Source organism: Notolabrus celidotus, chromosome 20 (genome assembly GCF_009762535.1).
Source record: "Notolabrus celidotus isolate fNotCel1 chromosome 20, fNotCel1.pri, whole genome shotgun sequence".
NCBI lineage: Eukaryota > Metazoa > Chordata > Actinopteri > Labriformes > Labridae > Notolabrus > Notolabrus celidotus.
The window spans coordinates 28022196-28047332 of NC_048291.1; the positions used below are offsets into that span (position 1 = coordinate 28022196).

At 43.6% G+C, this 25137-nt stretch overlaps 1 protein-coding gene across 2 annotated transcripts; it reads right to left on the reverse strand.

The window, feature by feature from the left end:
* Positions 1-4129: 4129 nt before the first annotated feature.
* On the reverse strand, positions 4130-20031 carry LOC117832366 (E3 ubiquitin-protein ligase RBBP6-like). 2 transcript variants are annotated; one of them, XM_034711457.1, is made up of 19 exons: positions 19502-20031; positions 15763-15868; positions 13538-13589; positions 11710-11751; positions 11505-11587; positions 11076-11169; positions 10814-10953; positions 10544-10716; positions 10325-10428; positions 10004-10186; positions 9683-9831; positions 9504-9585; positions 9369-9417; positions 8996-9287; positions 8789-8911; positions 8057-8173; positions 5828-7786; positions 5614-5710; positions 4130-5517 (listed from the first exon to the last, which is right to left on the reverse strand). In XM_034711457.1, the coding sequence occupies exons 1-19, from the start codon at positions 19665-19667 to the stop codon at positions 4723-4725; spliced, it is 4806 nt and encodes a 1601-aa protein (XP_034567348.1). In that variant the 5' UTR covers positions 19668-20031; the 3' UTR covers positions 4130-4722. The 2 variants fall into 2 exon arrangements, with proteins under 2 accessions (XP_034567348.1, XP_034567347.1); XM_034711456.1 differs by having other exon boundaries at positions 8057-8185; positions 19502-20030.
* Positions 20032-25137: the final 5106 nt, after the last annotated feature.

Here is a 25137-nt window from a genome sequence, read left to right on the forward strand (position 1 = left end):
ATTTGTGATGCATGTTCACTTATTCATTACAGACAATAATCTGCATCTAATTCCCATTACTGTAAACACTCTTATAAGCTGTTTTTGTCGTCATCTTTTTCATATTCTTCCAAAAACTGAATTCTGACAAAACAAAAAAATGGATGACAGTTTTTCTTTGTTTGAGAGCTGCTGATGAAAATGTTTCTGATTCAAAGAAGCTGCAACAATAGAGTTAAAAATGGAGACAGAGGAGCTCCAGGTTGGTTTAAAGCATGCTCCACATTTACAAAGGCTCTAGTCCTCGCCCCTGTGGGCGCTGGTTCTACTCCCGTCCACGACCCTCTGCTGCATGTCTGCCCCTCTCTCTGCTCTCTTCATGTCCTGACTCAAGACTCAGAGGCGTGCATGCAAACTGTGAAATTAATGAGCCTGTTCAACCTGACATGGATCATGTTTTTAACAATGACGACCTCTCTGACACTTCCACCTTTTCTTTCCTGCAGCTCATACTCTGCACTGATTGTTTTTCCTCACATGAGTGTGTTGCTTTGTCTTCTTCTCCACCAGAACCATAAAGTCAGACCCGGTTATCTCAGAGGGCAGACCGGCTGCGGCTCTGTCACGCCAAAAACAAGTGTTTTGCAGCTGCCACCGGCCCCCGAACAAGCCAATCTGCATACACCAACACACCAACACACACACACACACACAAACAAGCACACACAGCTTGGTGTTTATCAGGCAGAGCTGGCACAGCGCCCTGAGACGTCGGCACACATCACGGGCACAAAGGATGGAAGGAAAGCCAGACACAAAAACGAACGACAAAACAAAACAAGAAGAGACTAAAATAAGAGGAGAGGAGGAAAGAGAGAGGACGGCAGGACGGCGGACATGAAAGAAATGTGACAGAGCGTACCTCGAATCTGATCCTCACCACACCACGAGAACAGGAGGGATGTTGTTCCAGAGTGCTACAGGGTCCACCTGTCTGTCTGTGTGTCTGTGTGTGTGTCTGTGTGTGTGTCTGTGTGTGTGTGTCTGTCTGCACGCCTGGATCTTTGTCTGTGCATCTGTCTGCCATCTGCACGTCTGTCTGATGTCTCTGTGCTCTAATGTGACTCTGTGGTCAGAGCAGGGTCAGGGTCCTGGTGTTTCCTCATGTTTTCATCCTGGCTTCACTTTATTAATCCACCTCCCTGTCTGTCTGTCCGTCTGTCTGTCTGTCTGTCTGTCTGTGTCCTTGTCTGTCCGTCTCTCTGCAGGTGTCTCTGTGTCTGACTGTGGATTTATCTCAACTTAGTCTCTGAAGTTATTTCCATCTTTTATCATCCAAGGCCAGCCTGAAATATCCAAATACAGTCTGCTACAGTCTCTGTGTGTGTCTGCAGTATTCCCCTCCACACACACACACATACACACACACTACCATGGCACGCCAGACAGCACAAAAGCACTTAGACCTATCAGAGCCAAAAACTGCAGAGGAAACACAGACGCAGTAGGAAGCAGGGCACCCAAGGAAAGCTTGGCAGCCATCTTGGAAGACACACAGCAAGACACAACGAGCCAATGGAGTGCGTTTGTGACCGTCCACGAGCGGGCGACTCTCGGTCCAACACTTTGGGACCAGAGCCAAGTCCTCACACCCACCAGATTTCCCCCGTTCAATCCCAGCATGCCTTGGCACGACCACGAGCGATTGCAGTCACAACCAGGACACAGAGAGGAGACAGAGAGAGACACAGAGAGGCTGGAGCTCTGCCACGTCTTCCCTGTCGAGAGTTAATGAGGCGAGAAAAAGCCCGGGTACACTTCACGCATCAACTTTTACACACGCAGACACACAAAACAACAATCAAGCACAGGCGCGAGACATATTGAACATGTCTTTGTTTCCTTTTTAACATCCTCCCGTCTCCTGCACCGACAGAATGCTACAAAGCAGAGAGGCCAGCCTGCAGGAAGACATGAACTCTGAGGATTCAGAGGAAAGGAGGAGAAAGAGGGAGGTAGCATTCATCGCACATTTCAACCTGGACTTCAAACACTGACTTACAAACAGTGATGGTGCATACTTTCAACATTTAACCTGCATTTAAAATATTCTTCTTGACCTCGAGCTTCATCACTAGAATCCATTCTCTACTTACAGCTTCTTCACAGAAATGTAGAGTCTGTACTCAGGGGTCAGGGTTTAAGTACAAGGAGTGTTCTGGTCTCTGTTAGTAGTTCAAGTATGGCATCTCACAAATCAGCAGACTGTGGACGTCAAAGAAGTTTGTCCTCAGAGACAAATCTTCTTGAAGCTCGTCTGTGTTCCCGACTTCCTGGGATTCATCAGAAATGAGCGATCCTGTTGATTTCTTCTCCTCTTGAGGACAGACCTGATAAAGTTTGCAGTTTCACTCTTTTCAAATTGGTATCATGATGTTGTTATTTTAGAAACCATAAGAAGCTTTATTTACTCAGATCTGTTTATTTTTTGGGGGTTTGTTCCGTTAAGTAAGCCAGTATTTACAGTGAAGCTGAGACTCACCTGTTAGAATAATTGTCCACTCTGTATATAGGATTATCATACTGTCTAAATCATACTGTTTTAATCATACTGTCTTTCTCATACTGTCTGAAATGTTTTTATAAGGAGAAGTTCATTTGCAGATGAAACCAGTTTGAACTGTTCTGGATAATCATGTTTTTCATAACTATGCTGTATAATCTACTTCATGTTCTTTGAAGTTTGATTTTAAGCAGGAGTATCCAAGGACGAGTCAAATGAAGGAGGGCAGTGTGCCCCGTGATGGACCGTACCTGCACAACACATACACATATAGTAATGACTAAGCAATGTTAGTGTGTGTGTGAGAAGCCTCAAAACCCCTCCCTTTATGCTTACTCGCCACTATTGTAACTAGGGCGTTCCTATTCCAATAAAAAGAAAGGTTTGCAAGAGAAGGATCGGAGTTTAGGGAAGAGTGTAAACCTTCTCTTGCTCTCCTTGCAAGTATCTTGCATGCTAACTGATGTCTCTTGTTTGATTCTTTGTTGATAGATGTGTCTTTGAACCTGACATCACCAGACATAGATGAACGGATGCTTCTTCAGAAGAAGTTATGAACACAGACTTATGTTTGTTTGTTTTTTGCAGACATATCTGGACATATCTTTAGATCCCAACATAAGTTGCTCTTATGACTGTAAATAACGCAAAGAAGGAAGCATTAGCTGGACATCGCTAACTGCTGGTGACACTGACTTGTCCAAGAAGTTAGTCTTTGTCCTGGTGAGTAAAATACGTTTTTGACACCATTGGTTGCCCATTTTTTTTTTAAACCTTGAAACCTTTCTACCCTTTATGTGCCTGAGCATGCTCTCAGATCAGTGGATGCAGCTCTGCTGGATGTTCAGAGATCCCAGCTTGTAACCAAAGGACTGTAGGCTTGTGTAGTTGAAGCCCTGAGACTGCAACAATAAGACAGACCACATCTTTAGCTTCTTTTAAACCTTCTCTAAAAACCTTCTTTTGTAAGAAGACTTTCTGAATCTTTAAATCATCATCTGTTTGTTTCTTTGGATGTCCTGATTTTTCCATCCGTCCACCTGTTGCTGTTTTTATTTACTGTATTCCATCGTGAAGCACTTTGAAACTTTGTTAAAGAAAGTGCTATTTAAGTTTATTATTATCATCATCATTGTTATTACTATTATTTAAACTATTACTATTATTATTTTATTATATAATTATCATTATTCTATATACTTCTTCATCTGCGGTGTCTCACGTAGAGATCCTGCAGGTCTTTTCTTCCTGCAGTGGTCAGACTCTATAACCAATAATATATACAGTATATATACATGTGTAAGATATGCTTATTTTTTACCTCTTTAATTTTAATTTTAATTGCTAATAACTTTTTAATTGTTACTTTATAGGCTCTTGTTTGCTTTATATATTTCTTTTGCACGGTCTACTTTGTTACTGTGACACTTGAATTTCCCCGTTGTGGAACGAGTAAAGGACTCTCTTATCTTATCTTATTATTATTATTATTATTATTATTATTATTATTATTATTATTATTATTATTATTATTATTACTATTATTGCATAGAAGCAGTAGGATTCAGAAACTCCAAACAGACTATCTCATTTAAGGATGTGTTTTTTATTTCCTTCAAAGCAGGAAAAACTAAAGTTCCCTCTGGTTCTGCATTCATCCTTCCATCCAGCATTTTTTCTTCAAACACAATATTTACACAAATTAAAATATAACACTGCACAGAGGTCCAAATCATAAATATTCACAGTATGCTTTAAATTAATCACAAACTCTCGTCATGGATCATTCTCTCCTGAGTGAGGCGAATCAATCTGACCGGCCCGTCGTCTTCCTGTGAGATCTTGAGATCGTGCACGGTCGGTTTGTAAACTTTAATTGTTGGCAGTCCTGAGCGATAGGTAAGCATGTGCAAATCATTAAAGAGGCTGAAGATCATTCACTATTCTTTTCTTTAAAGTGCTGTCCCTTCACATGTTGTGTTCACTGTCACAGAGCGATGATGATTCTGGGAAACTAAAGAAAAGAACAAAAGAATCCAGGCAGAGAAAAGAAAAACATTATTCAAGTAACTTTCACTTCGTCCACGCCGGTCAGATAACTCTCAGAGTTTGGCAGGGTCGTCCGTCTGTCTCTCTTTCCTCTTTGTCTTCCTCTGTTTCTTCATCTCCTCTTCATTCGCTCATTTAGCATCTTCCCTCGCTCCTCTGATGCCGCTCTCCTCTCTCGGTGATGAACTTTTGCTTCCTGGTCTCTCCTCCGGCTCTTTCCCTCCGGATCTTCGCCCTACACTTTCGTTGAATGCACCTTTATCTCTCTTCCACCCTCCTTGATTTTCTGTTCTCTCTTTTCTCTCTTTATGCATCCTTTCCTCCTTCCATCCTCCCTTTTCCCCCCTGCTCTGCATCAGTTCTGGACCGGGGCTGCTGGTCCTGGCCTTCCTAGGATCTGACCCTGCTGAAGATTTGGAGGGGACTTGTTCTCTCTCTCGGCTGTCTTCAGACTTCGAGCCTCTTGGCGTGTTCCTGTCGGCTCTGTGAGCGTTCTGATCGCTGGAGGAACTCTTGGGAGGCCGGTCTCTCCTCTTTGAGTCATGTGACATCGAGTGAGAGGAAGAGTGAGAGGAGGAAGGGCGATCCCTCTTGTACCCTCTCCTGTCTCTCTCTTTCTCTCCCTCTCTTGTCCTCACACTGCCCTCCTTCTCTCTATCCCTCTGTCTCTCACTCTCTCTCCCCTTCTCTCTCTTCCTGTCAGATCTGTCTCTGCCACTAGAGGGAGCCACACTTCTATGAGAGCTTCTCTCTCTTCCTCTCTCCACCTCCCTGTCTCTGTCTACTTTGACTGACCTCGGCCTCTGTTCTTCTTTCTCTCCCTCTGTTTCTCTGCTGGTTGTCGTCTCTGCTGCGACAGACACAGACGAAGGAGGCAGAAACTCGTCCTCCTCAGACTTCTTCTTCTCCCACGTGGAGCGAGGGACCTACGACGGAGAGAGAGAAGACGTATGATTGTTGAAGTTCTGATGATTTAGTTTGAGTGACCTCTGAACCAACATGAAGCATCACAGAACACACACCTGTACGAGTCCGAGCTCTTCTTCTGCAGATCTGACATCAGTGTCCTCCTGCAGAGTCTTCACCTCCATCCTTGTCTCCTGACTCTCAGAACTCCTCCTTTAACACAAACACAACACGTTCATTCGTTTCATCGGTTTCTGGTTAGTGAAAAGACGAGTTTAAGGATGAAAAGAGAGAGATCAGAGAGAGGAAAGAAAGGAGACTCATTCTGACCTGCCGTCGCTCACAGTCGAGTTCAGAGTTTCATGGTTGCTCCTCGATGCCTCTCCTTCCTCCATCTTCATCCCCCTCTCCACTCCTGCCTCCTCTGTGGTCTTCTCTTCCTCAGCCTCCTCCCTCATCTCTTGACCTCTGCTGTTCTCTTCCTCCTTTCCTTCCCTTTCATTCCTCCTTTGGTCGTTTGGCATCTCTTCTCCCTCGCAGGTCTCCATCCTGTTCTTGCTCTCCTCCTCTTCCTCCTCTTCTTTGTCTCCTTTAGGGACACTCTGCCATGACTGTAACTCCTGAGCGCGTTCGTCCTCTTTCTTACCTCTTACGTCTTCAACGATCTCTCCCTTCTCCTCTGTGAAGTTATCTTCCTCCACCATCAGTCTTTCCTCTCCTCCTGATTTGATCTTTTCTTCAGACACCCCTACCGGGTCTCTGCTGGATTCATGTCTTCCTGTCTCTCCTCTGTTCCCCTTCTCTTCTTCTACAACCTCCACCCTCTGCTCGTTTTCCTTCTTCGGTTCAGTCGTCGTTTTGGTTTCGTCTTCCCTCAGTTTTGCATCAAACTTGATGTTGATGCTGATCTTCTTCTGTGGTTTCACGGTCATCCCTTCCTCCCAGATGTCTTTCTTTGTCAGAGGCCATGTTTTCTTCAGGTTCTTCTTCTCCTCAGGTTTCTGTTTTTTCCTCTCAAACTGAACCGGGTGTTCCTCTCGGCGGGTTTCTGGGTCCTCTGTAGTTTTTGTTTTCAGGGGTTTTCTGCTCTGAGCGTCGTCAGGACTCCTCCCCCTGTCTCCTTCTTTTCTTTTTCGGTTCTTCTCTGATCTGGAGTCAGACGCTTTAGGGTTTCTGTGTCGGTCTCTGTCCCTCCCGTGTGTCCGTTTGCTCGACGTCTCTTTCATCTTGTAATCGTGTCTGGAGTCTGAATATTTGTCTCTCCTCCGTTCTTTCTCTCCATCCACCACCCTCCGCTCTCTGCTCTTTCTTCCAGAGTCTCGATCTAAAGGTTTTTCTGTTTTCACGTGTTGTTGATCTGGTTTTAAGGCCTCGCTGCTTGTTGCGTTGTCTTCTTTTGGACCTTCATTGCAGGACTCTGGGGCAGCAGTGTGACTCTTGTTGTCCACTAAACCTGCAGACTCTTCTCCTCCTCTCTCCTTTTGTTGCTTTACGCTCTTCCTCTCGTGTTCTCGGGGGCTCAGATCCTCTGACCTCTTCTCGATCAGCTGTTTGACCTCTTGGCTTCTTTCCTGCACTTCTTCTTCTCTCTGTGTGTCGGGTGGAGCAGGGTTGCACTTCTCGGCTCCTCCTCCTTCAGGTGGAGCTGATTTGTCATTGGCGGTCTGAGAAGGCGGGGACCGGCTGTCTTTGGATGAATGAGATGGAGAGGAGCTCATGTCGCTGGATGAAGGGGATGATTTGGAGCTGCTGTCGCTGGAGGACTGATATGAGAGGGAGCAGCTGTCACTGGACGACTGTGACGGAGGTGAACGGTGTGTCCGGGAGGAGCGTTTACCTTTGTGTTGGTCTTGATTTCTGCTCTTCTCTTCGTCTCCACCCGGAGAGAAAGGACAGGGAGGAAGAGGAGGCAGCTGATGGAAGTGCTGCATGTAGCTGTTTAAGTATTTCTCACTCCACTCTTTGTATTCCTTCCTCCACTGAAGGTAGCGCTGTCGGTCCAGCTCCAGGCTGCTCGTCTGATCTGCAGACGGGGGAAACGTGAGGCCAGCTGAGCTCTCAGCAGAGCCTCCCTCTCCTCCTCTCCCCGACCCCGAGCTCCTTGTAGCTGATTTCTTCCTGTGATGGCGGTGGACCGATGGTGACTTGTGCCTGGAACGGTGGGCCACTCGAGGTGAAGATGAGGAGGAGGTTGTAGGAGAGTGTGCGAGTTTGTAACCGTAGCTGTAGGACTGGGAGGAATGAGAGCGGAGGAGCTGATCTCTGGGGCGGGAGGACGGTGAGTGAGGCCTAGAAAGTAAGAGAAGATGATGTTCCTTTGTCAAATCACTGCTTTTTATTGTTGAGCCATCACTCTCTCACAGCCTCCTTCCTACTAGTCCAATTATGACCGATACTTTAAAAATGTTAACCCTGAGAATAAAGTTTCACCCTGAGAGTGAGCCAGCAGGAGCAGCTTGTTCAAATAACATACACACTGTGCTTAACGGCTCCACATGTGTGTGATATATTGTAAATTAGAATTAAAACAATATGAACATCATGATACAACTTGGGTACCTTGATCTGCCTTTGGGCCTGGATCTGGACCTGGACCGGGATCTGGATCTGCTTGAAGGGTAGGAGTGAGAGGACTTGGACTTGGATGACTTTGAAGAGCCTCTGTTGGAAGATCCTCTGTGAGACGACCTCAGAGACAAAAACATTTTTAAAAATAATTTATTATCTTATTTTATCTTATTTTTGAAATTATTTTATTTTATTTTTCTGGTATTTCTCTAATTTTATTTTATAAATTGTATTGTAATGATTTTATCATTTTTCTCATTTTATTATTATTTTTATTTGAATAATATTTTTGGGTATTTATCTTATTAAATTTATTGATTTTATTGTAATGATTTTATTTTATTGATTTATTTTATTTTTCTAGTATTTATCTGATTTTATTTTATAAATTGTATTTTTATGATTTTATTTTAACTTTTTTTATTTTTCTAACATTTTTTTATTTTATTTTATTTTTATTTGAATTTTTTGGGGGGTATTCATCTTATTAATTTTATTAATTTATTAAAATTTTCTGGTATTTATCTGATTTTATTTTATAAATTGTATTTCTATGAATTTATTTTAATTTTTTTTATTTTTCTAACATTTTTTTATTTCATTTTATTTTTATTTTTATTTTTTTGGGGGGTATTCATCTTATCAATTTTATTAATTTATCAAAATTTTCTGGTATTTATCTGATTTTATTGTAATGAATTTATTTTATTTCCCTGGAAATACCTTGATCTGCCTTTGGACCTGGACCTGGACCGGGATCTGGATCTGCTTGAAGGGTAGGAATGAGAGGGTTTGGACTTAGACGACTTTGAAGAGCGCCTGTAGGCGGATCCTCTGTGAGGTGACCTGAAAGAACGAGGGATCAGTTCAGTCTAACTTTAATAAAGCGAGGTGATCAGTGATTTGTCTCAAGTGTGTTCCTGTCTTTACCTCTGCTTCTTCTCCCTCTGGTCCCTGAACCAATCATTGGGCACCAGCATGGGGTTCGGGGAGGAGGAGGAGGGGAGGAGGGAGGAGATGGGAGCTCCCTTGAGTGTCGGGAAAGTCCAGACGGGTGTGGCGGTGAGGTGAGGGTATCCAGGGGGGTAACCGCTGAGAGGCTGGAATGGGGGGAAATGGGAGGAGGGAAAAGGAGGAGGAGGGGTCTGTGGATATGAAGAGGTAGAGGAGGGGGGAGGAGGAGGAGGAAGAAGCTGCTGGGGGGTTGATTCGCTCCAGGATCCTGTGGGAGAGGAGCATGATGAAGATGATCTGCCCTCATTAAAGGACCAAAACAAGCCAAATACACATCTTCATCTCTCACCTGAGGAAGACTCCTGCTGCGTCACACTGACTGTTAGAGGCTGATCAACCTGAGTAACACAAACACAGATTCACACACAGACTCTCTGCTGTACTGAGGTAGTGTGTGAGTGTGTGTTAGTGTGTGTGTCCTCACCTGTGGGATCAGCTGCGTGTTTGAAACCAGTGCAGACAGGGAAGCAGCCGCCGAGTCGTCCTGCGTCTTTTCAACCCTTTCTCTAAATAAACACAAACAACAGATTGTTTATGAGTCCTCAAATCTCAAGGCCTTCGTTAGTCCATGAAGACGATAATCCACGGAGAGATCTCACTCACTCAGGGATCTCCAGGTGGGGCGGCTCAGTCCGCGGGGAGCTGCTGGGTGTGTTGGCAGAGGAGGCGGGGCCTGTAGCAGGGGGAGGAGTCTCACACTCCTGAGATGATGTCGGTGTTTCTGCAGCCTGGGAGCAGTACAGGAGAGGATCCTGGAGACACATTTCACAGAGTTCAAACTTTGAACGATAACAATGCTTCAAACACGTGCAGCTCCTCTGGTTTTAAAAACAACCTTCACCCTGAGACTTCAAAATAAAAGCTGCAGTTATTGTGTCTGATCCAAAGTGACGGGTACAGCTCTGTTCAGGAATCCTGCCTCACCTGCTGCCGTTTGATTGGCTGTTGAAGCTTCAGAGGTTGGATCTGTGTGAGAGTAGTGATCGGCATTGGTGTCAGTGTCGGGGCCGGGCTCGGCGTCACGGTTGGATTCTGTGACTTGGTGTCAACGCTCCCTTTCTTCAGATCTTTACTTTGACCTCTCTCTTTCTCAAAAGTGTTCACAGCCTGTCAGAAAAACAAAACAAAACCACGTCAGAATATTAAACAACATAAAAGACAACAGAAACACAAAGAGGAGGGAAAGAAAAAGGCTCAGCTTAATCCGAATCTCCAACTCTGCCCAGCAACTCGACTTTTAAATACCTGTCGCAGGAATTTATTGGCTATCAGGGTATCAGGGGAGACTTCTGATGTGTTACATATGGGGCAAACGTGATCCTCTGAATCCAGTAAGGCAGTACGGATACCTGAAGAAGAAAGGCGACATGAGGAACATGAGTGAGGTTTAATATTTAGATACTCTGAGATCTCAAATCTGCTTCAACTGGTTCTTTAATTTTAGGATCAACACGGTTTACTCACAGTCGTCACAGTAGCTGTTTCCACAGCAGGGGATGACCACGGCGTCACTCAGCAGGTCCCGACAGATCAGACAGCGGAGCTCTTCGGGTACAGGATCCTCCTCCTCTTCTTCTTCTTGCTGCTCCACTGGAGCAAACGCCGGCTTCTCCTTCTTGCCGATGGCGTACGCCTCACTGAGTAGAGACCACAGTACAGAAGCACATTCCTCTCACCTGCAGATCTGCACAGCTTTTTATTCTTAACACGACGAGCTGGACTCTTTGTACTCACGCGTCTATGGCAGGGATGGCGTATCGCCCACAGTTGGTGAGCATGGCTCCTTTCACACTGGGGTCGTCCACCTCCACCATGAAGGAGCGAGGAATACCTGTGCTCTTCTTTATTCTCACGGGGGTGTCCACGTTCTTATCCTGCTTTCAAACACACATCGGGACACTTAATGCCACACTTATCGCTAAGTTCATGTTGGCATCACACATCCTTAAATACTGGAGAGGTAGTGGTTAAAGAGAGGGACAGACGCTGCTCTGACCTTGCTGTGGGGACAGTTCCTGATGTGGTGTCCCGTGTTCCCGCAGCGATAACACGTGTAGTTTGCAGGAAGAACGGTTCCACACTTGTTGTAGCTACGAAGAGGAAGAGGCAGAAGAAGAAGAGGGGAGAAAATGAAGAACAGGAGTAAATACAAACACTGAATAAATAATAAACAAAGGAATCATGGGGAGGGATGATGAGGAAGATGTTTCCTCTGACGTCACTCTCAGGTGATGAAGCTAACAGGCTGATACAAAGTGTTACTGCTGTGTAAAAGAAGATGTTTTAACCCTTTAGTTACAGGTGACGTCAGAGGAAACGACGCCTTCATGATGTTAAAGATGAACCAAGAGAGAAAGAGTTGGCGGGTAACGACAGAAACAAGGACGAAAGAGGAGAATCTGAAAGGGTGAAAGCATCGTCTCACCTCATGGGGTCATAGGCGGACTGATTCATCATGACTTTGAGCTTATCCTCCTCAGACGCATCCGCATCAGCCAGGTTAGCCATCTGCAGGTTCACACACACACACACACACACACATGTATGTGAGACACAGTGAAGGCAGGTCACACAGATGGATTAGAATGATTAGGGATAAATATCAAGCAGCTGAAATAAAAGGAGCGTACCTTGGAGAAAAAGAGGACGTCAGTTGAAGTGTGGTCGTCCATCTGTTAGAATTAAACACAGTTTCACTCATGAATCAGAGAGAGCTTCGTGAGAACATACTGAGAGCTCTCTGCAGGAATATCTGACGCCATGTGAGGCTTTTACTCAGCTTCAACATGAGAGCACTGCTGCACATTTTCTCTTTTATAACCTTTTCTCTGAGATCCAAATAACTCTCATTTTCACCTGTTGAGTTTGTACTTAGTCAGATAAAAATCATGTCTACTCTTGTTGTTCTTTAGCATTACTGATCACCTGTTCCTGCACTAAAAGATGCAGCTACCCTGAAGAAGAATCACTGAAAGACAGATGAGGATGCTGCTTTAGTTCTTTAGATAGTCGCACAAAAGTGTGAGCTTCTGACTTTAATACATTTGATAGATTTGGTGCAGACATGTTTGGCCTCCCTGAGATTCATCCTGAGAACCTTTTTGATCTTTCACCGATCAACACCATCACATCAACATTTCTAATTCATCCAACACTTTAGTTTCTGCAAAATGAACAACATTACTATTTACACTGCAGCTGCTGAACATCTGCAGACTACCAGGCTGAGCTAATATAGTGAATATGGTAAACATATTAGCATGCTGATATTTGCATCATCATTGCAGAGCTTCTCTGATTAATTTACAGCCCAGTGTGCCGGAGTAAAGATGCAAACTGGAACTAAAGAAAGCTTCCTCTTCACATTAAATCTTATCGTCTGAGGCAGATCTCTTCATCCTGTCTTCTGTTAAAGCTCAGCTAGGATCTATAGTTTGTGAGCTTGGATCATCCTGAACATGTCAGCCAGGAAGGACATATCTTTCTCTGCTGCTCAGATTTACCAATATCCTAAACATGCAACATCAAACTCTTGCAGTAAGGGTTAAAGCTTTATACATAATGTCTGTTGCATGTCAAGGACTGATTGTTGGATTTAGTTTCTTGCAAAGGAAAAAATAACGATGCACCTCCAGTGAAGTCAAACACATAATACAATACACAAGACAGCTTCATACAAACGACTTTATTGGTCAAAATAAAAACACAAAAGTTATAAAAATAAAAAAAGTATGTCTGGTCCAAACGACTCACGGTACTAAGCGGACACTTCTCCTACTGAGAAACCAGAGAGAATCAGGTCAGGTCAGTCTGAAGCAAGTCAACAGAGGAATGTTTGGGATGAGAGAGGAAGTGGACTTCAGCAGAATAACAGCGTCATATCACCTGTTTTTAAAATGTGTGTTCAGAGAGACTGATGTTTTCCTCTCTATAATAAAGGATGTTATAGTATTTACTGATGTGTATTTAATTTAAGAGGCTTTTAATATACAGATCCATTAGCTTCAGCAGCTAACAGAGGAGAGTGCTCTGCAATAAGCATCAAAAGCTACAGTTGGTTTATCAGCTGTGTGTCCTGTGTGATAACGTCTGACCCGCCCCGGCAGCTCCCACCCTCACAGTCAGATACACACAGCTGAGAGCCTCCATCAGGTCACGCTGCATTACATCCTACATGCTTACAGTAAAGAAATAAAGCTCTGAGGCTTCATGTAGGATAGGTTGGATGATTATTCTGAGAATGCTACTTTCCCTAAAAATCTAAATGCAGGTTACTGAGAGTCACTTCCTCTTTGTTGCATCATCTCAACCTGAAATTCAGGGAAAATAAAGATGCTTCCAGTAATTAAGAGCACGAGTAAATGTTTGTTTGAACCCACAGGACCCGAGAGCAGATATCCAGCGAGGTGGAAAATGTGTGTTTAGTGGAGAGGTGGGAGGAGAGGTGTGGTTACGTACTGCTCTGTCGGCTCCGTGGGCGCGGTGCAGCTGCTGGACGTCTGATCGCTCGCTGGAACACAAGAGGAATCATTTTAACCACTTAGAACAACACCAGGGTGGAAATCACAAACTTCTCTGTGTCTACGTGGATCATTCTCAACTCATTTTTAATATTACCAAGTAGAAGGAAGATCAGTTTGAAACCTCAGCCCAGAACATCAGCAACCAGAAGTTTACATACTGACCGATTAAAGCATGAATATAATCTAAGGGATTTCAGAAGTTGGTTTTGAGGCATCCACCGTGTTGGAAATGCTGCCTCCAACTGAGAAAGACACGAGTAAAGAGGTGGAGTTAAGCCACGCCCCTAAATAAGCCTAACTATGCATTACATAATAAAAACAGTCATCATGGATGAAGGTATTAGCTAAAGAGAAGCTGTCTTTGAACCAGGAAGTAAGTAAGTAGCTGTAGAAATTGGCGTGTTAACGTGAGCTCTAGTGGACACTTTAAGTACTGTAGCTCCTGCTTTGGCTTCACTTTTCAACACAAGACGGCGCTGCTTGATTTAGACAGCGGATTCAATTTGGGGAATTTTTTTAAATGTATTTAATCTTTAATTTGCATTTTGTAAACTACTTCAATTTGCTTAAAATCTGTGTTCTTTAAACTTTTGAACATGGATTTTTCACCCCTCAACATCTGTTAATATTTGTTTTGATAAATAAACTCCATTTATAAACTTTCCTTCCATTTAAACTGAACTAATTCAGTAAATTTAAGTCTTCTTATTATGATAGATATGAACTCTGCTGTGTAATGGAAAAATCCTGATATGCTCCTGCCCTGAACCTTGTACCCTGAGAACTTTTATTACTTTAATATTTTATCTGATATCAAAGCTGCAAATAATCAGAGAAAGAAGTGAGTGAGGAGGACTCCTCCTCTTCTTCTTCTTCTTCTTCTTCTTCTTCTTCTTCTTCTTCTACAGTTATCTTTGTTGGTAAACAAACACCTTCACTGTGTCAGAATGTTCTGACTCTGGATTTGCTCTGAGAGTCGTGACCCCGTTAGATTTTTGCTGAACTTGTATTTTATCTTAAATTCTAACTTCATGTTGTTTAATCCTCACAGATTAAACTTTTATGTGAGGATATTAATGACCCTCTATCAATCTGTCATCTGGCTCCTCTTATGCTTTTTTATACGTCTTTTAATTGCTTTGTGATATTTTAACTTGAGTATAAATACTGGTTTATTGATTGATTGTGGATGCCTACATTACCCATAATGCCCACAAAGATGACATAAACACTTCTCTTTTTAACTGTCAGACAAGTAGCTGTTTTTCACGATATTTTAGCTTTGAAATTTATATTTTCAAGCATCAAAAATAAAAGCTTAATCTTTTTCTTAATAAAATATTCCCTTCCTTTTTTTTATCCACAATTCATGAGTAAAATATGCATTTCTTACCATGTTAAATTTGACTCTGATGAACTCACACTCATTTTTTTTACAAATATTTCCACCGTATTTTTTTTGTATTTATAAAACCTATAAAAAAATCTTTGTAAAAATCTTTTCTGATGAGTCAGAGTAACTTGGCAGTGTTTTGAAGTAGTGTCTGTTAACGTGCTCTTGCAGGTGGGTCGTTTGTGAGCTACGTTTAATCTTTTGAGCTGCACAAATCACTGCTTAGCCCTCATTCCTCTCCGCCCGTCTGCACGCTGCCGATGAAGGTAATCATATGATGGTGAGGGTTTTTCTTTCTGCCCTCCACACCTTAAATCCACACCACTGCAGGTTCTGCTGTGTAAGCATGACTAATGCTGAGTCACCTTGAGTTACAGCTTCCGGTGAGTATATCTTGTTATTTCCCTCACAGTGTGACCCTCTTCTTACAAACACATACTGCTCACACTGAACTAAACAAACTAGAATAGCTGTGTTATGATGACCTTCACTTTTAAACCAGTGAAGGATTGAGATGTGCTTTCATGATCACGTGTCGTCCCTTTAACAATAAACGTTCCTATGAATGAAGAGCTTACAGGAGCTCTCATCTTTAACCACACAAGACCTGAGTCATAGTTTCTCACAGGAGTCCTCCACCAGGTAGACCTGCAGCTCTTTAAGCTCGGGTGGAGACTTCTCAATAGCAGGGATACCCACACTAATAACAGAGCAGGGATTTGGCGAGTGTGCATCCTTTGTAGAAAATAAAAAAGAAATACATTTACATGTTGCGGGTTTTGCTGTTCGAGCCGGACTTGACTCCAACGATGGGGATCCTCCGGACGATGACAGAGGAGCCTTTGGGGATCATACTTTCATCATCTTTGTACTCTGAGAAAGACAGGCGTGGTCAGTCGGGGGTTAAAGTCTGAGGATTAAAGCTTTAAGGTGATTTATCTGAGAGAGAGAGATGTTAGAAGTTGGGTATGAATGATCATCAGAGGAGCTGTGAATCGTTTGATGACAAGTGAGCACTGGTTAGACTTTTGGTTAACACCGTGACGCAGTTTCCACTTGAGTTAAGGCTGAAAGTGTTGCTTATTTTGTTTGTAATGAACCTTTAAATTCAAGCAACTACAACTGTTGCTTTCTACTGGAGTTAGGTAGCTATGCTGCTTCCTTAAATCAAAGCTAACCACACCAACAGCTGTCTTTGTTTTTAACACACATACATCACCGAATCCACTTCAAGATCCTGCCCCGACCCTCTGGAACTCCCTCCCTCCACACATCCACAACTCTGACTCTGTTTTGTTTTTTCTATTTCATTTTTTTGCACTTTATGTTAAGCTTCTTAGAGTACCCAGAAAAGTGCTTTATAAGTCCTATCAATTTTTATTATTATAATTATTATTAGCACAATAGATATTCAAGCCCATAAACATCAGATTCCACCATTAATCTCTTCATCTTTACATTTATAAACATTAGAAATGATGTGAATGAGATGCCTTAGATGCCAAACTTTCAAATTTCAAAAGAAATTTAACTTTGCATAAAGATGCATAAAAGATTATATTGGCTAACTGTGGAGGCTAAATTAAAATCACATCTTCTGTCATTTATGGAAACTGTTATATGGAATAACACACCACAGTTATTTTGTGATAGACTAATATATGTAAGGGATAATGTATGGTTAGCAGGTGTTATAAAAAAATAGTCCCAGTGATTCCACGTCAGTTAGAGTTCCATGGTGATGGATTCTTCTCTGCCTGTTAAATGTGACAGAACTCTTTTCAGTGGATTGTTTTGACATGAATGCATGTGATCAGTTTGTCTCTGGTGTTGCTCATGTTAGTGAAAGTTAATAACCGCTGTCAAGGGGTTTTGACCAATCAGAATCAAGCTTCTTACACAACCCGAAGATCAGTAAGAAAGCTGGGTAATAATCCGGTTTAATCACAGGTATACGTCACGTCATGTGAGCACTGGTTATCTGCTAACACCAAGTCCTAGAACTAAGTGTATGATGAGATCTGTTCTTTTTAGAAGTTCCTCTGCCTGGAATCAACTCCCCTCCAACATGAGATCAAAAAACACATCTGTCAACACATGATCATTATTCAAAACAGTCTGATCTAACAGTACGTGCATGCACACCTTAGCAAAACAAATTATTCAAATATATAAAAGGTTTCAGATGTTATATTTGCATTATGCATAATCCTGAATAGGTTGCAATCATGTATGATCCCTGTATCACATTATCCTTGCAGCACATTTCCCAAACTACTGATTCCTGTGCTCTGCTCCTGTGCTCTCCCCCTGTGCTCTGTCCCTGTGCTCTGCTCCTGTGCTCTCCCCCTGTGCTCTGTCCCTGTGCTCTGCTCCTGTGCTCTGCCCCTGTGCTCTGCTCCTGTGCTCTGCTCCTGTGCTCTCCCACTGTGCTCTGCTCCTGTACTCTGCTCCTATGCTCTGCTCCTGTGCTCTGCCCCTGTGCTCTGCTCCTGTGCTCTGCCCCTGTGCTCTCCCCCTGTGCTCTGCCCCTGTGCTCTGCTCCTGTGCTCTGCTCCTGTGCTCTGCCCCTGTGCTCTGCTCCTATGCTCTGCTCCTGTGGTCTACTCCTGTGCTCTCCCCCTGTGCTCTGCTCCTGTGCTCTGCCCCTGTGCTCTGCTCCTGTGCTCTCCCCTGTGCTCTGCTCCTGTGCTCTGCCCCTGTGCTCTGCCCCTGTGCTCTGCTCCTGTGCTCTGCTCCTGTGGTCTACTCCTGTGCTCTCCCCCTGTGCTCTGCTCCTGTGCTCTCCCCCTGTGCTCTGCTCCTATGCTCTGCCCCTGTGCTCTGCTCCTGTGCTCTGCCCCTGTGCTCTGCTCCTGTGCTCTCCCCCTGTGCTCTGCCCCTGTGCTCTGCTTCTGTGCTCTGCCCCTGTGCTCTGCTTCTGTGCTCTCCCCTGTGCTCTGCTCCTGTGCTCTGCTCCTGTGCTCTCCCCTGTGCTCTGCTCCTGTGGTCTACTCCTGTGCTCTCCCCCTGTGCTCTGCTCCTGTGCTCTCCCCCTGTGCACTCCCCCTGTGCTCTGCTCCTGTGCTCTCCCCCTGTGCACTCCCCCTGTGCTCTGCTCCTGTACTCTGCTCCTATGCTCTGCTCCTATGCTCTGCTCCTATGCTCTGCTCCTGTGCTCTCCCCCTGTGCTCTGCCCCTGTGCTCTGCCCCTGTGCTCTGCCCCTGTGCTCTGCTCCTGTGCTCTGCCCCTGTGCTCTGATCCTGGTCTCTGCCCCTGTGCTCTGCTCCTGTGCTCTCCCCCTCTGCTCTCCCCCTGTGCTCTGCTCCTGTGCTCTGCTCCTGTGCTCTGCTCCTGTGGTCTACTCCTGTGCTCTCCCCCTGTGCTCTGCTCCTGTGCTCTCCCCCTGTGCTCTGCCCCTGTGCTGTGCTCCTGTGCTCTGCTCCTATGCTCTCCCCCTGTGCTCTGCCCCTGTGCTCTCCCCTGTGTTCTGCTCCTGTGCTCTGCTCCTGTGCTCTCCCCTGTGCTCTGCTCCTGTGGTCTACTCCTGTGCTCTCCCCCTGTGCTCTGCTCCTGTGCTCTCCCCCTGTGCTCTGCTCCTGTGCTCTCCCCTGTGCTCTGCTCCTATGCTCTGCCCCTGTGCTCTCCTCCTGTGCTCTACTCCTGTGCTCTCCCCCTGTGCTCTGCTCCTGTGCTCTGCCCCTGTGCTCTGCCCCTGTGCTCTGCTCCTGTGCTCTGCTCCTGTGCTCTGCTCCTATGCTCTGCCCCTGTGCTCTCCTCCTGTGCTCTACTCCTGTGCTCTCCCCTGTGCTCTGCTCCTGTGGTCTACTCCTGTGCTCTCCCCCTGTGCTCTGCCCCTGTGCTCTCCCCCTGTGCTCTGCTCCTGTGCTCTGCCCCTGTGCTCTGCCCCTGTGCTCTGCCCCTGTGCTCTGCTCCTGTGCTCTCCCCCTGTGCTCTACCCCTGTGCTCTGCTCCTATGCTCTGCTCCTATGCTCTGCCCCTGTGCTCTCCCCCTGTGCTGTGCTCCTGTGCTGTGCTCCTGTGCTGTGCTCCTGTGCTGTGCTCCTGTGCTCTGCTCCTATGCTCTGCCCCTGTGCTCTCCCCCTGTGCTGTGCTCCTGTGCTCTGCTCCTGTGCTCTGCTCCTGTGCTCTGCTCCTGTGCTCTGCTCCTGTGCTCTACCTTTGCTATTTTTACCCCCATCTCTGGTGGCAGTGACAGGGCTGATCCTGCACCATCAGGCCGGCTGATGAACAGCATGGGGGGTGAATACAGGAGGAATTTGTCCCATTCATCCCACGCTTTTGTTGTGGCTTGACTTTTCTGGACATCATGCACCCCCCCCCCCCCCCCTCCTGTCCTCCCCCCCTCCTGTCCTCCCCCCCCCCCCCCCCTCACATGTTGACCCAGGCTGACACACCGCTCACCAAACAGCTGTCAGACCAGGACCACGTGCTTCCTTCCAAAGTCCAGACCTGTCATGACAAACCCTCTCCCCTTCTATCAGTGAACACATCTGGGTCTTTACCTTGTTTGGACTGCGCGTTAGTGATCTGCAGGTCGCAGTACCCGGCTCGGAGCTTCTCCCTCTCCATGATCTGGGTCTTCAGGTCCTTCAGGGTGGTGTTTGGCCCATCAAAGACCACCGTGTCGTAGCTGAGTTTGGAGGAGAATTTATAATGAATATGAGTCATGCTGAAGAGAGGCTGAAAGCTGCTCCTACACAGTCTGGAAGCCTTCAGCTGACAGGAGCTCTGCCTCCTGGTAGAGGTTTCTTTAGGACTACAAAGTTAGCCGGCTAGCTTGTGGTCGAGCCTCAGTGTGAGCCGCTAACAGGCTAGGTCCTGAATGAAGACCTGTCTGTTAGAGTTCACAGGATGACATGTCCCCCAGTCTGCTGGGTCAGACTCACAGACTCCTATCTGAACTAGTTCTGTAGGTTTAGAGACTAAAGTGAACTTTATTCCTGAAGCTGATCCACAGGCAGAGTGTGCGCTGACAGAAACTACCAGCTGTTTCCACAAGCAACGGCTCGTCAGCACACACCATCTGATGCTGCGTTCAGGGCACCTCGGACACTTCAACATCACTGATGACATATTACAAATCTCTGCATAGGATAATATGAATATAATGTATTATTTATTATTGTATAGATTTAATAACAGCCTCATGAAGCCCATTTCATTGTATGTATGTGTACTACGAGAAAATAAACTAATCGAGTTTTTATTTGTTTTTATGTAACTTTATTATCATTTAAATCTTTTTAAGAAGCTTAACCTCATTAGGTGAACATGGAAGAGGATTAGGGCCACTGAAAAATAATGAATTAAGGTCCAATATATATTTTATGTGTTTGTTCTGAGAAAAAAAAGTGAGATTAGACCGAGATTAAAGTCAAAATTCTGAGATTAAAGTCCGAATTCTGAGATTAAAGTCATAATTATGAGATTAAAGTTATAATTATGAGATTAAAGTCATAATTCTGAGAAAAAACTAAGAAGTCTGAGATTAAAGTCAGAATTCTGACTTTTTTCCTCATAATGATAATAAAATTTATTAGAGCTTAATTTGTTTTATTTTTTTTCAGTGGATTAAAGTCATAATTCGGAGAAAAAACTCAGAAGTCTGAGATTAAAGTCATAATTATGAGAAAAAAAATCACAATTCTGACTTTTCTCTCGAAATGATTCAAAATATATATAATTTTGTTTTCAGTGGCCCTAATCCTCTTCCGTAGGTGAACAATCATAAAACTGACAGCCTTTGTTTGAATTCATAAGAATTGCTTCAGTGCCATTGAATTATGTGAAAATGACACATCATATATAAACAATTTCGAAACTGGTGCACATCCGTAGCCTACTTTGACAAAAAGAAGAATTCTTAAAATCAAATTTAAGTTAGAATAAGGACAACTACTCATTCAGCATGTTTTATGATTCCTTAAAAGTATTACATGTCTATAAAGCTTCACACAAAAGACAAGTTTGGATTTTACAATTCTCCTGCCTGCACCTGAAGGCAGCATGGTGACTGCACGCTCTGAGTGGTGCACCTGTTCTGGCTCGGGGGGAAACGGACAGGCACACAAAAATAAAACCAGATTTACACCTCATTAAGTTTACATACCTGCTGTCACTTGTCTATTCCTTCATCTTGAGGAATGACCTGTTGATATGTTTGTATATTTTTAATATCTTTGTTAAATAAAATGATTAAAAAGCAGGGGTTAGACTCCTGGGTAGAAACTCACAGAGATTTAGGTCACAGAAAAACAAACATTTTAATCAAAGAAGCAAAATGAACATATACTTTTATAAAGTAAAACATTTGACTGTAGTTATTTTGCTTTTGTAGCATGAGTTATCCACTAAGAGGAGACAAAGCTTCATTTATGCTGGTGCTGTGAGGCTGAACTGTCTTGCAGAGGACAGGCAGAGTTAAAGGTTCATGTTTCCACACACTTGGTCCCTGTGGGGGTGTGATACAGTGCATCAGCACCATGTTTCAAATCTAAAATTAAGACTCTGTTGTGGTTGGGTTCTTTAATTTGTGCAGCCCAAAATGCACATGTTATATCTGCAATAACGCTAATATGTATGGAGACAATTTCCCTGTTATGAAATTACACATTTTGAGGTGACTTCCTTTAGTTTCCTGGCACTGTCCTCAGACATTCAGGTTAACATGCAATTTGTTTTATACATGAAAGTTAAACCAATTCATGTTTCCCCTTTTTCTAAATGTTAAAGCAACTAAAAGGGAAGTTATAGATGGTTGTGTGATCTTGGCAACAACAACTGGCTACCAGGAGAGTCCAGGAAGTTTCTGCTCCCACAGAAAGTTAAAAACAAACCCTAAGAAGTCGCTACTATATATTATAAAATGAATTAATTGTTACTGTCAAACACTGAGAGATACATTTCTGAATGTTCTGTTAGGTGCTGTCAAAACCTGCTACAGATACTACTAAATCATACACACTGGAGTTCCTCTTTGGACACCTGAATGTGACTACAATGAATTATAATGATGAGTATTTGTCTCAATTTACTGTCTGTTTATTGGTCAAACTATCTAGAGACTCAGTGGTTATTATAGTGTTCTGTTAAGTGAGTAAGGCCATAGTTTCTGACAGTGCCATTATTAAGCACATAAGCCTTTTAGATTGAAGAATTTGCATGTTTACATTTTGATTTACACTTGGATTCACAACATCCCATAATTAACATTTTGGATATCTGAAAAAACAAGATAAAAATATTTAAAAAATAAATAAAATAATAATAATAATAATAATGATATTAATTATTTCTAGGAAAAACTCACATTTTTAGATGTCTAATTTGATTAATTATAATTTGATTTCAGATTTCCCAAAAAATGTGTTGTTCAAAATACCTTGTGACTAGTAATGTAACTAAGGATATAAATATTGAGCACTATGCATAAGTAAAATTAAGTTTTACATATCTGTAATATGAAAATTATACTTTAGATGTGTTAAAGGTGACATATCATGCAAAATTGACTTTTTAATGGTTCTCTACCTGAAATCTGTGTCCCTGTCTACAAACCCCCCGAGAATGAAAAGAATCCATTCTGCCCCTGTTCTGATTTCTACACCTTTCTGTAAATGTGTGTGAAACGAGCCGTTTCAGACTTCAGTGTTTTTGTTACGTAACAACAATATCCGGTCTGTCACGGAGTCAGAGCTCGGAGCTCGTTCAGCCCATAGACTGTATAAAATACAACTCAACCCCTCCTCTGTTTTTCATTCCCTGCACACGTGTGCTAACAAGGAGCTTAGGAGGGAGGCATGCTAGTTGTAGGCTGTCTTAATAAACACAAAGGTCGGTTTTACTCCCCACGTCTGCAGATTTGAAGATCTAGTGGATGATTTTTATTTGTCATGGATAAGTGCTAGCGCTAATTGGCATAGCCACATAGCTACATGTTCATAGCTGTAGCTGTAGCTGTAGCTGTAGCTGTAGCTGTAGCTGTAGCTGTAGCTGTGCCTTTCTGGCAGAGGTCGGTTTTACTCCCCACGTCTGCAGATTTGAAGATCTAGTGGATGATTTTTATTTATCATGGATAAGTGCTAGCGCTAGTTAGCATAGCCACATAGCTACACGTTCGTAGCTGTGTACCAAGACACACGTCGACATACTGATAAATAAAACAACAAGAAACACTAAATCTATGACCAATCCTTCAGAAAGGTCCTGCTGCAGGCGCCTCTCCGTCAGGATCAGATTCAGAGGGTTGAAGTAACGCGATCTCTGAGCAGCCGTGTATATTCAGCCAACATGTAAACATTAGATCAACGTGCTGGAGAGCCGAGGCACATCCACTTCCGGAGGGGGCGTGGTCAGAGAGAAAACAGAGTGTTCTGAGGAAGAAGAGGGCTTTTCAGGCAGACCAAAATCTGATTTCAAAGTGTTTTTTTGAGCATAAACTTTAAAGACATGTTTTGGGGACCTCTTAGACCAATATATATTGATGAAAAAAGCGTGATATGTCCCCTTTAACATGTACGATGGATATCTGTTGATTAGAAAATAAGATGCCATTTTAACATAACGCTCTCACAATCCTCTATACTAGACTTTTCTCCCAGTATAGATTTTATTCTGACCTGTCAGATTAAAGACTTCCTGTGTGATTTTCTGTCCCTCATAACCTGGCAGCAGTCTGCAGCACTGACTTAACCACTTCAAGGAGTAGCCTATGCATAGCTTTTGATGACATAACCACGAGCCAATGAATTCAATTTAAAGGCAGGAAATCCAACAGACATTCTCATCTTATACTGCCATGAAGACATATTTACAGCATGCTCTGATAATTTAAAGACATTCACAGAATCATCAGAGAGGAGAGGAAACAAGGCGAGCAAGCAGGAAGCTTAGAGAGCAGGAACCTTCTTTGACATCATCACCTCAGGTTGGTAGTGAACACACACACACACACACAAACACATGAGGGAGTCGAGGATATCACAGTGGAGCTAGGAGACAGTGGTTTAGCGGGGGCTGCATGCTGATTGGCTGGATGCCGATAAATGGAGGGAATGAAAGGAAAGATGAGAGAGGAGTGTTTGAGGAAGCGTTTTGCACTCGGTCTTCTCTCTTCAGCTCCTCCGTGTCTCTCGCTCTGCTCCTCTCTCCAGCCTGCTCTGCTCAGAGGAGGGATTTGCCCTATCTTCCCTGGCTTAGCGCACATTGTGAAAGCAGTGGGAGGATGGAGAGATGCAGGAGGAGAGGGAAGGAGAGAGGATGAAAGGGAAACAGCTGCTGCCTTTAAACTGATGTTCTTCTTATCGAGATGTGATACAGGACATGTTCAGTGACTCAGCCATCAAAGAGCTGCTTGAAAACAATTATACCCTCAGAATTGTGTGTGTGTGTGTGTGTGTGTGTGTGGATCATGAGCTTTGAAGTGGAAAGAAATGTGGGACTGACCACCCAGGGCCCCAACAGGGGAAAGGGGGCCCTCAATGGGTCTGAAATTAAAATGTAGACTGTGTTTGATTTTGATTTTTCCTCTCTGAATCATAACTTCATAAAAAAAGTCAAACTGTAAACATACATGAAAACATTTCTGAACTTTTTAACCTGAAACACTGACAGTCTTTCTCTGTGAGGCCCCTGAATGTGCAGAATGGTTCAGTCTGCTCGTCAGCAAGTAATCTGGCTTGGATTAGATTTGTATTTTTACATTGAATATGTCATAAAAGATAATCTGAATTAAAGGTACAGTCTACGTAATATGATAGTATTTCATGACTATCACCTCAGACACTTCAAAGCTATATTTAGAATCTTTTTAACACTTTTGATATCAACAAACTCTTTACAATCTCTACATTCAAAGGATATCGCCCATGTTGCGCATACTTCAAACTAACCTGAGCACTGCTTCATAAACACACTGTTTTTATATCCTTTAAGGGTTAAATGAAGGTGTGTGCATCCATTCTGGGTTAATGTTTAGCCTTTTTATTCCACTTGAGATTAGATCATGCTTTGAATGCCTAAAATGTAATCCAATGTAGGTAAACTTGGATTCAAGCTTCTGTATTTCATGTCAACAAATGTCGATCTATGATGTAAAACTAGAAGCCGTGTGAGAAGGACCTGGCTCCCTAGCATGTGT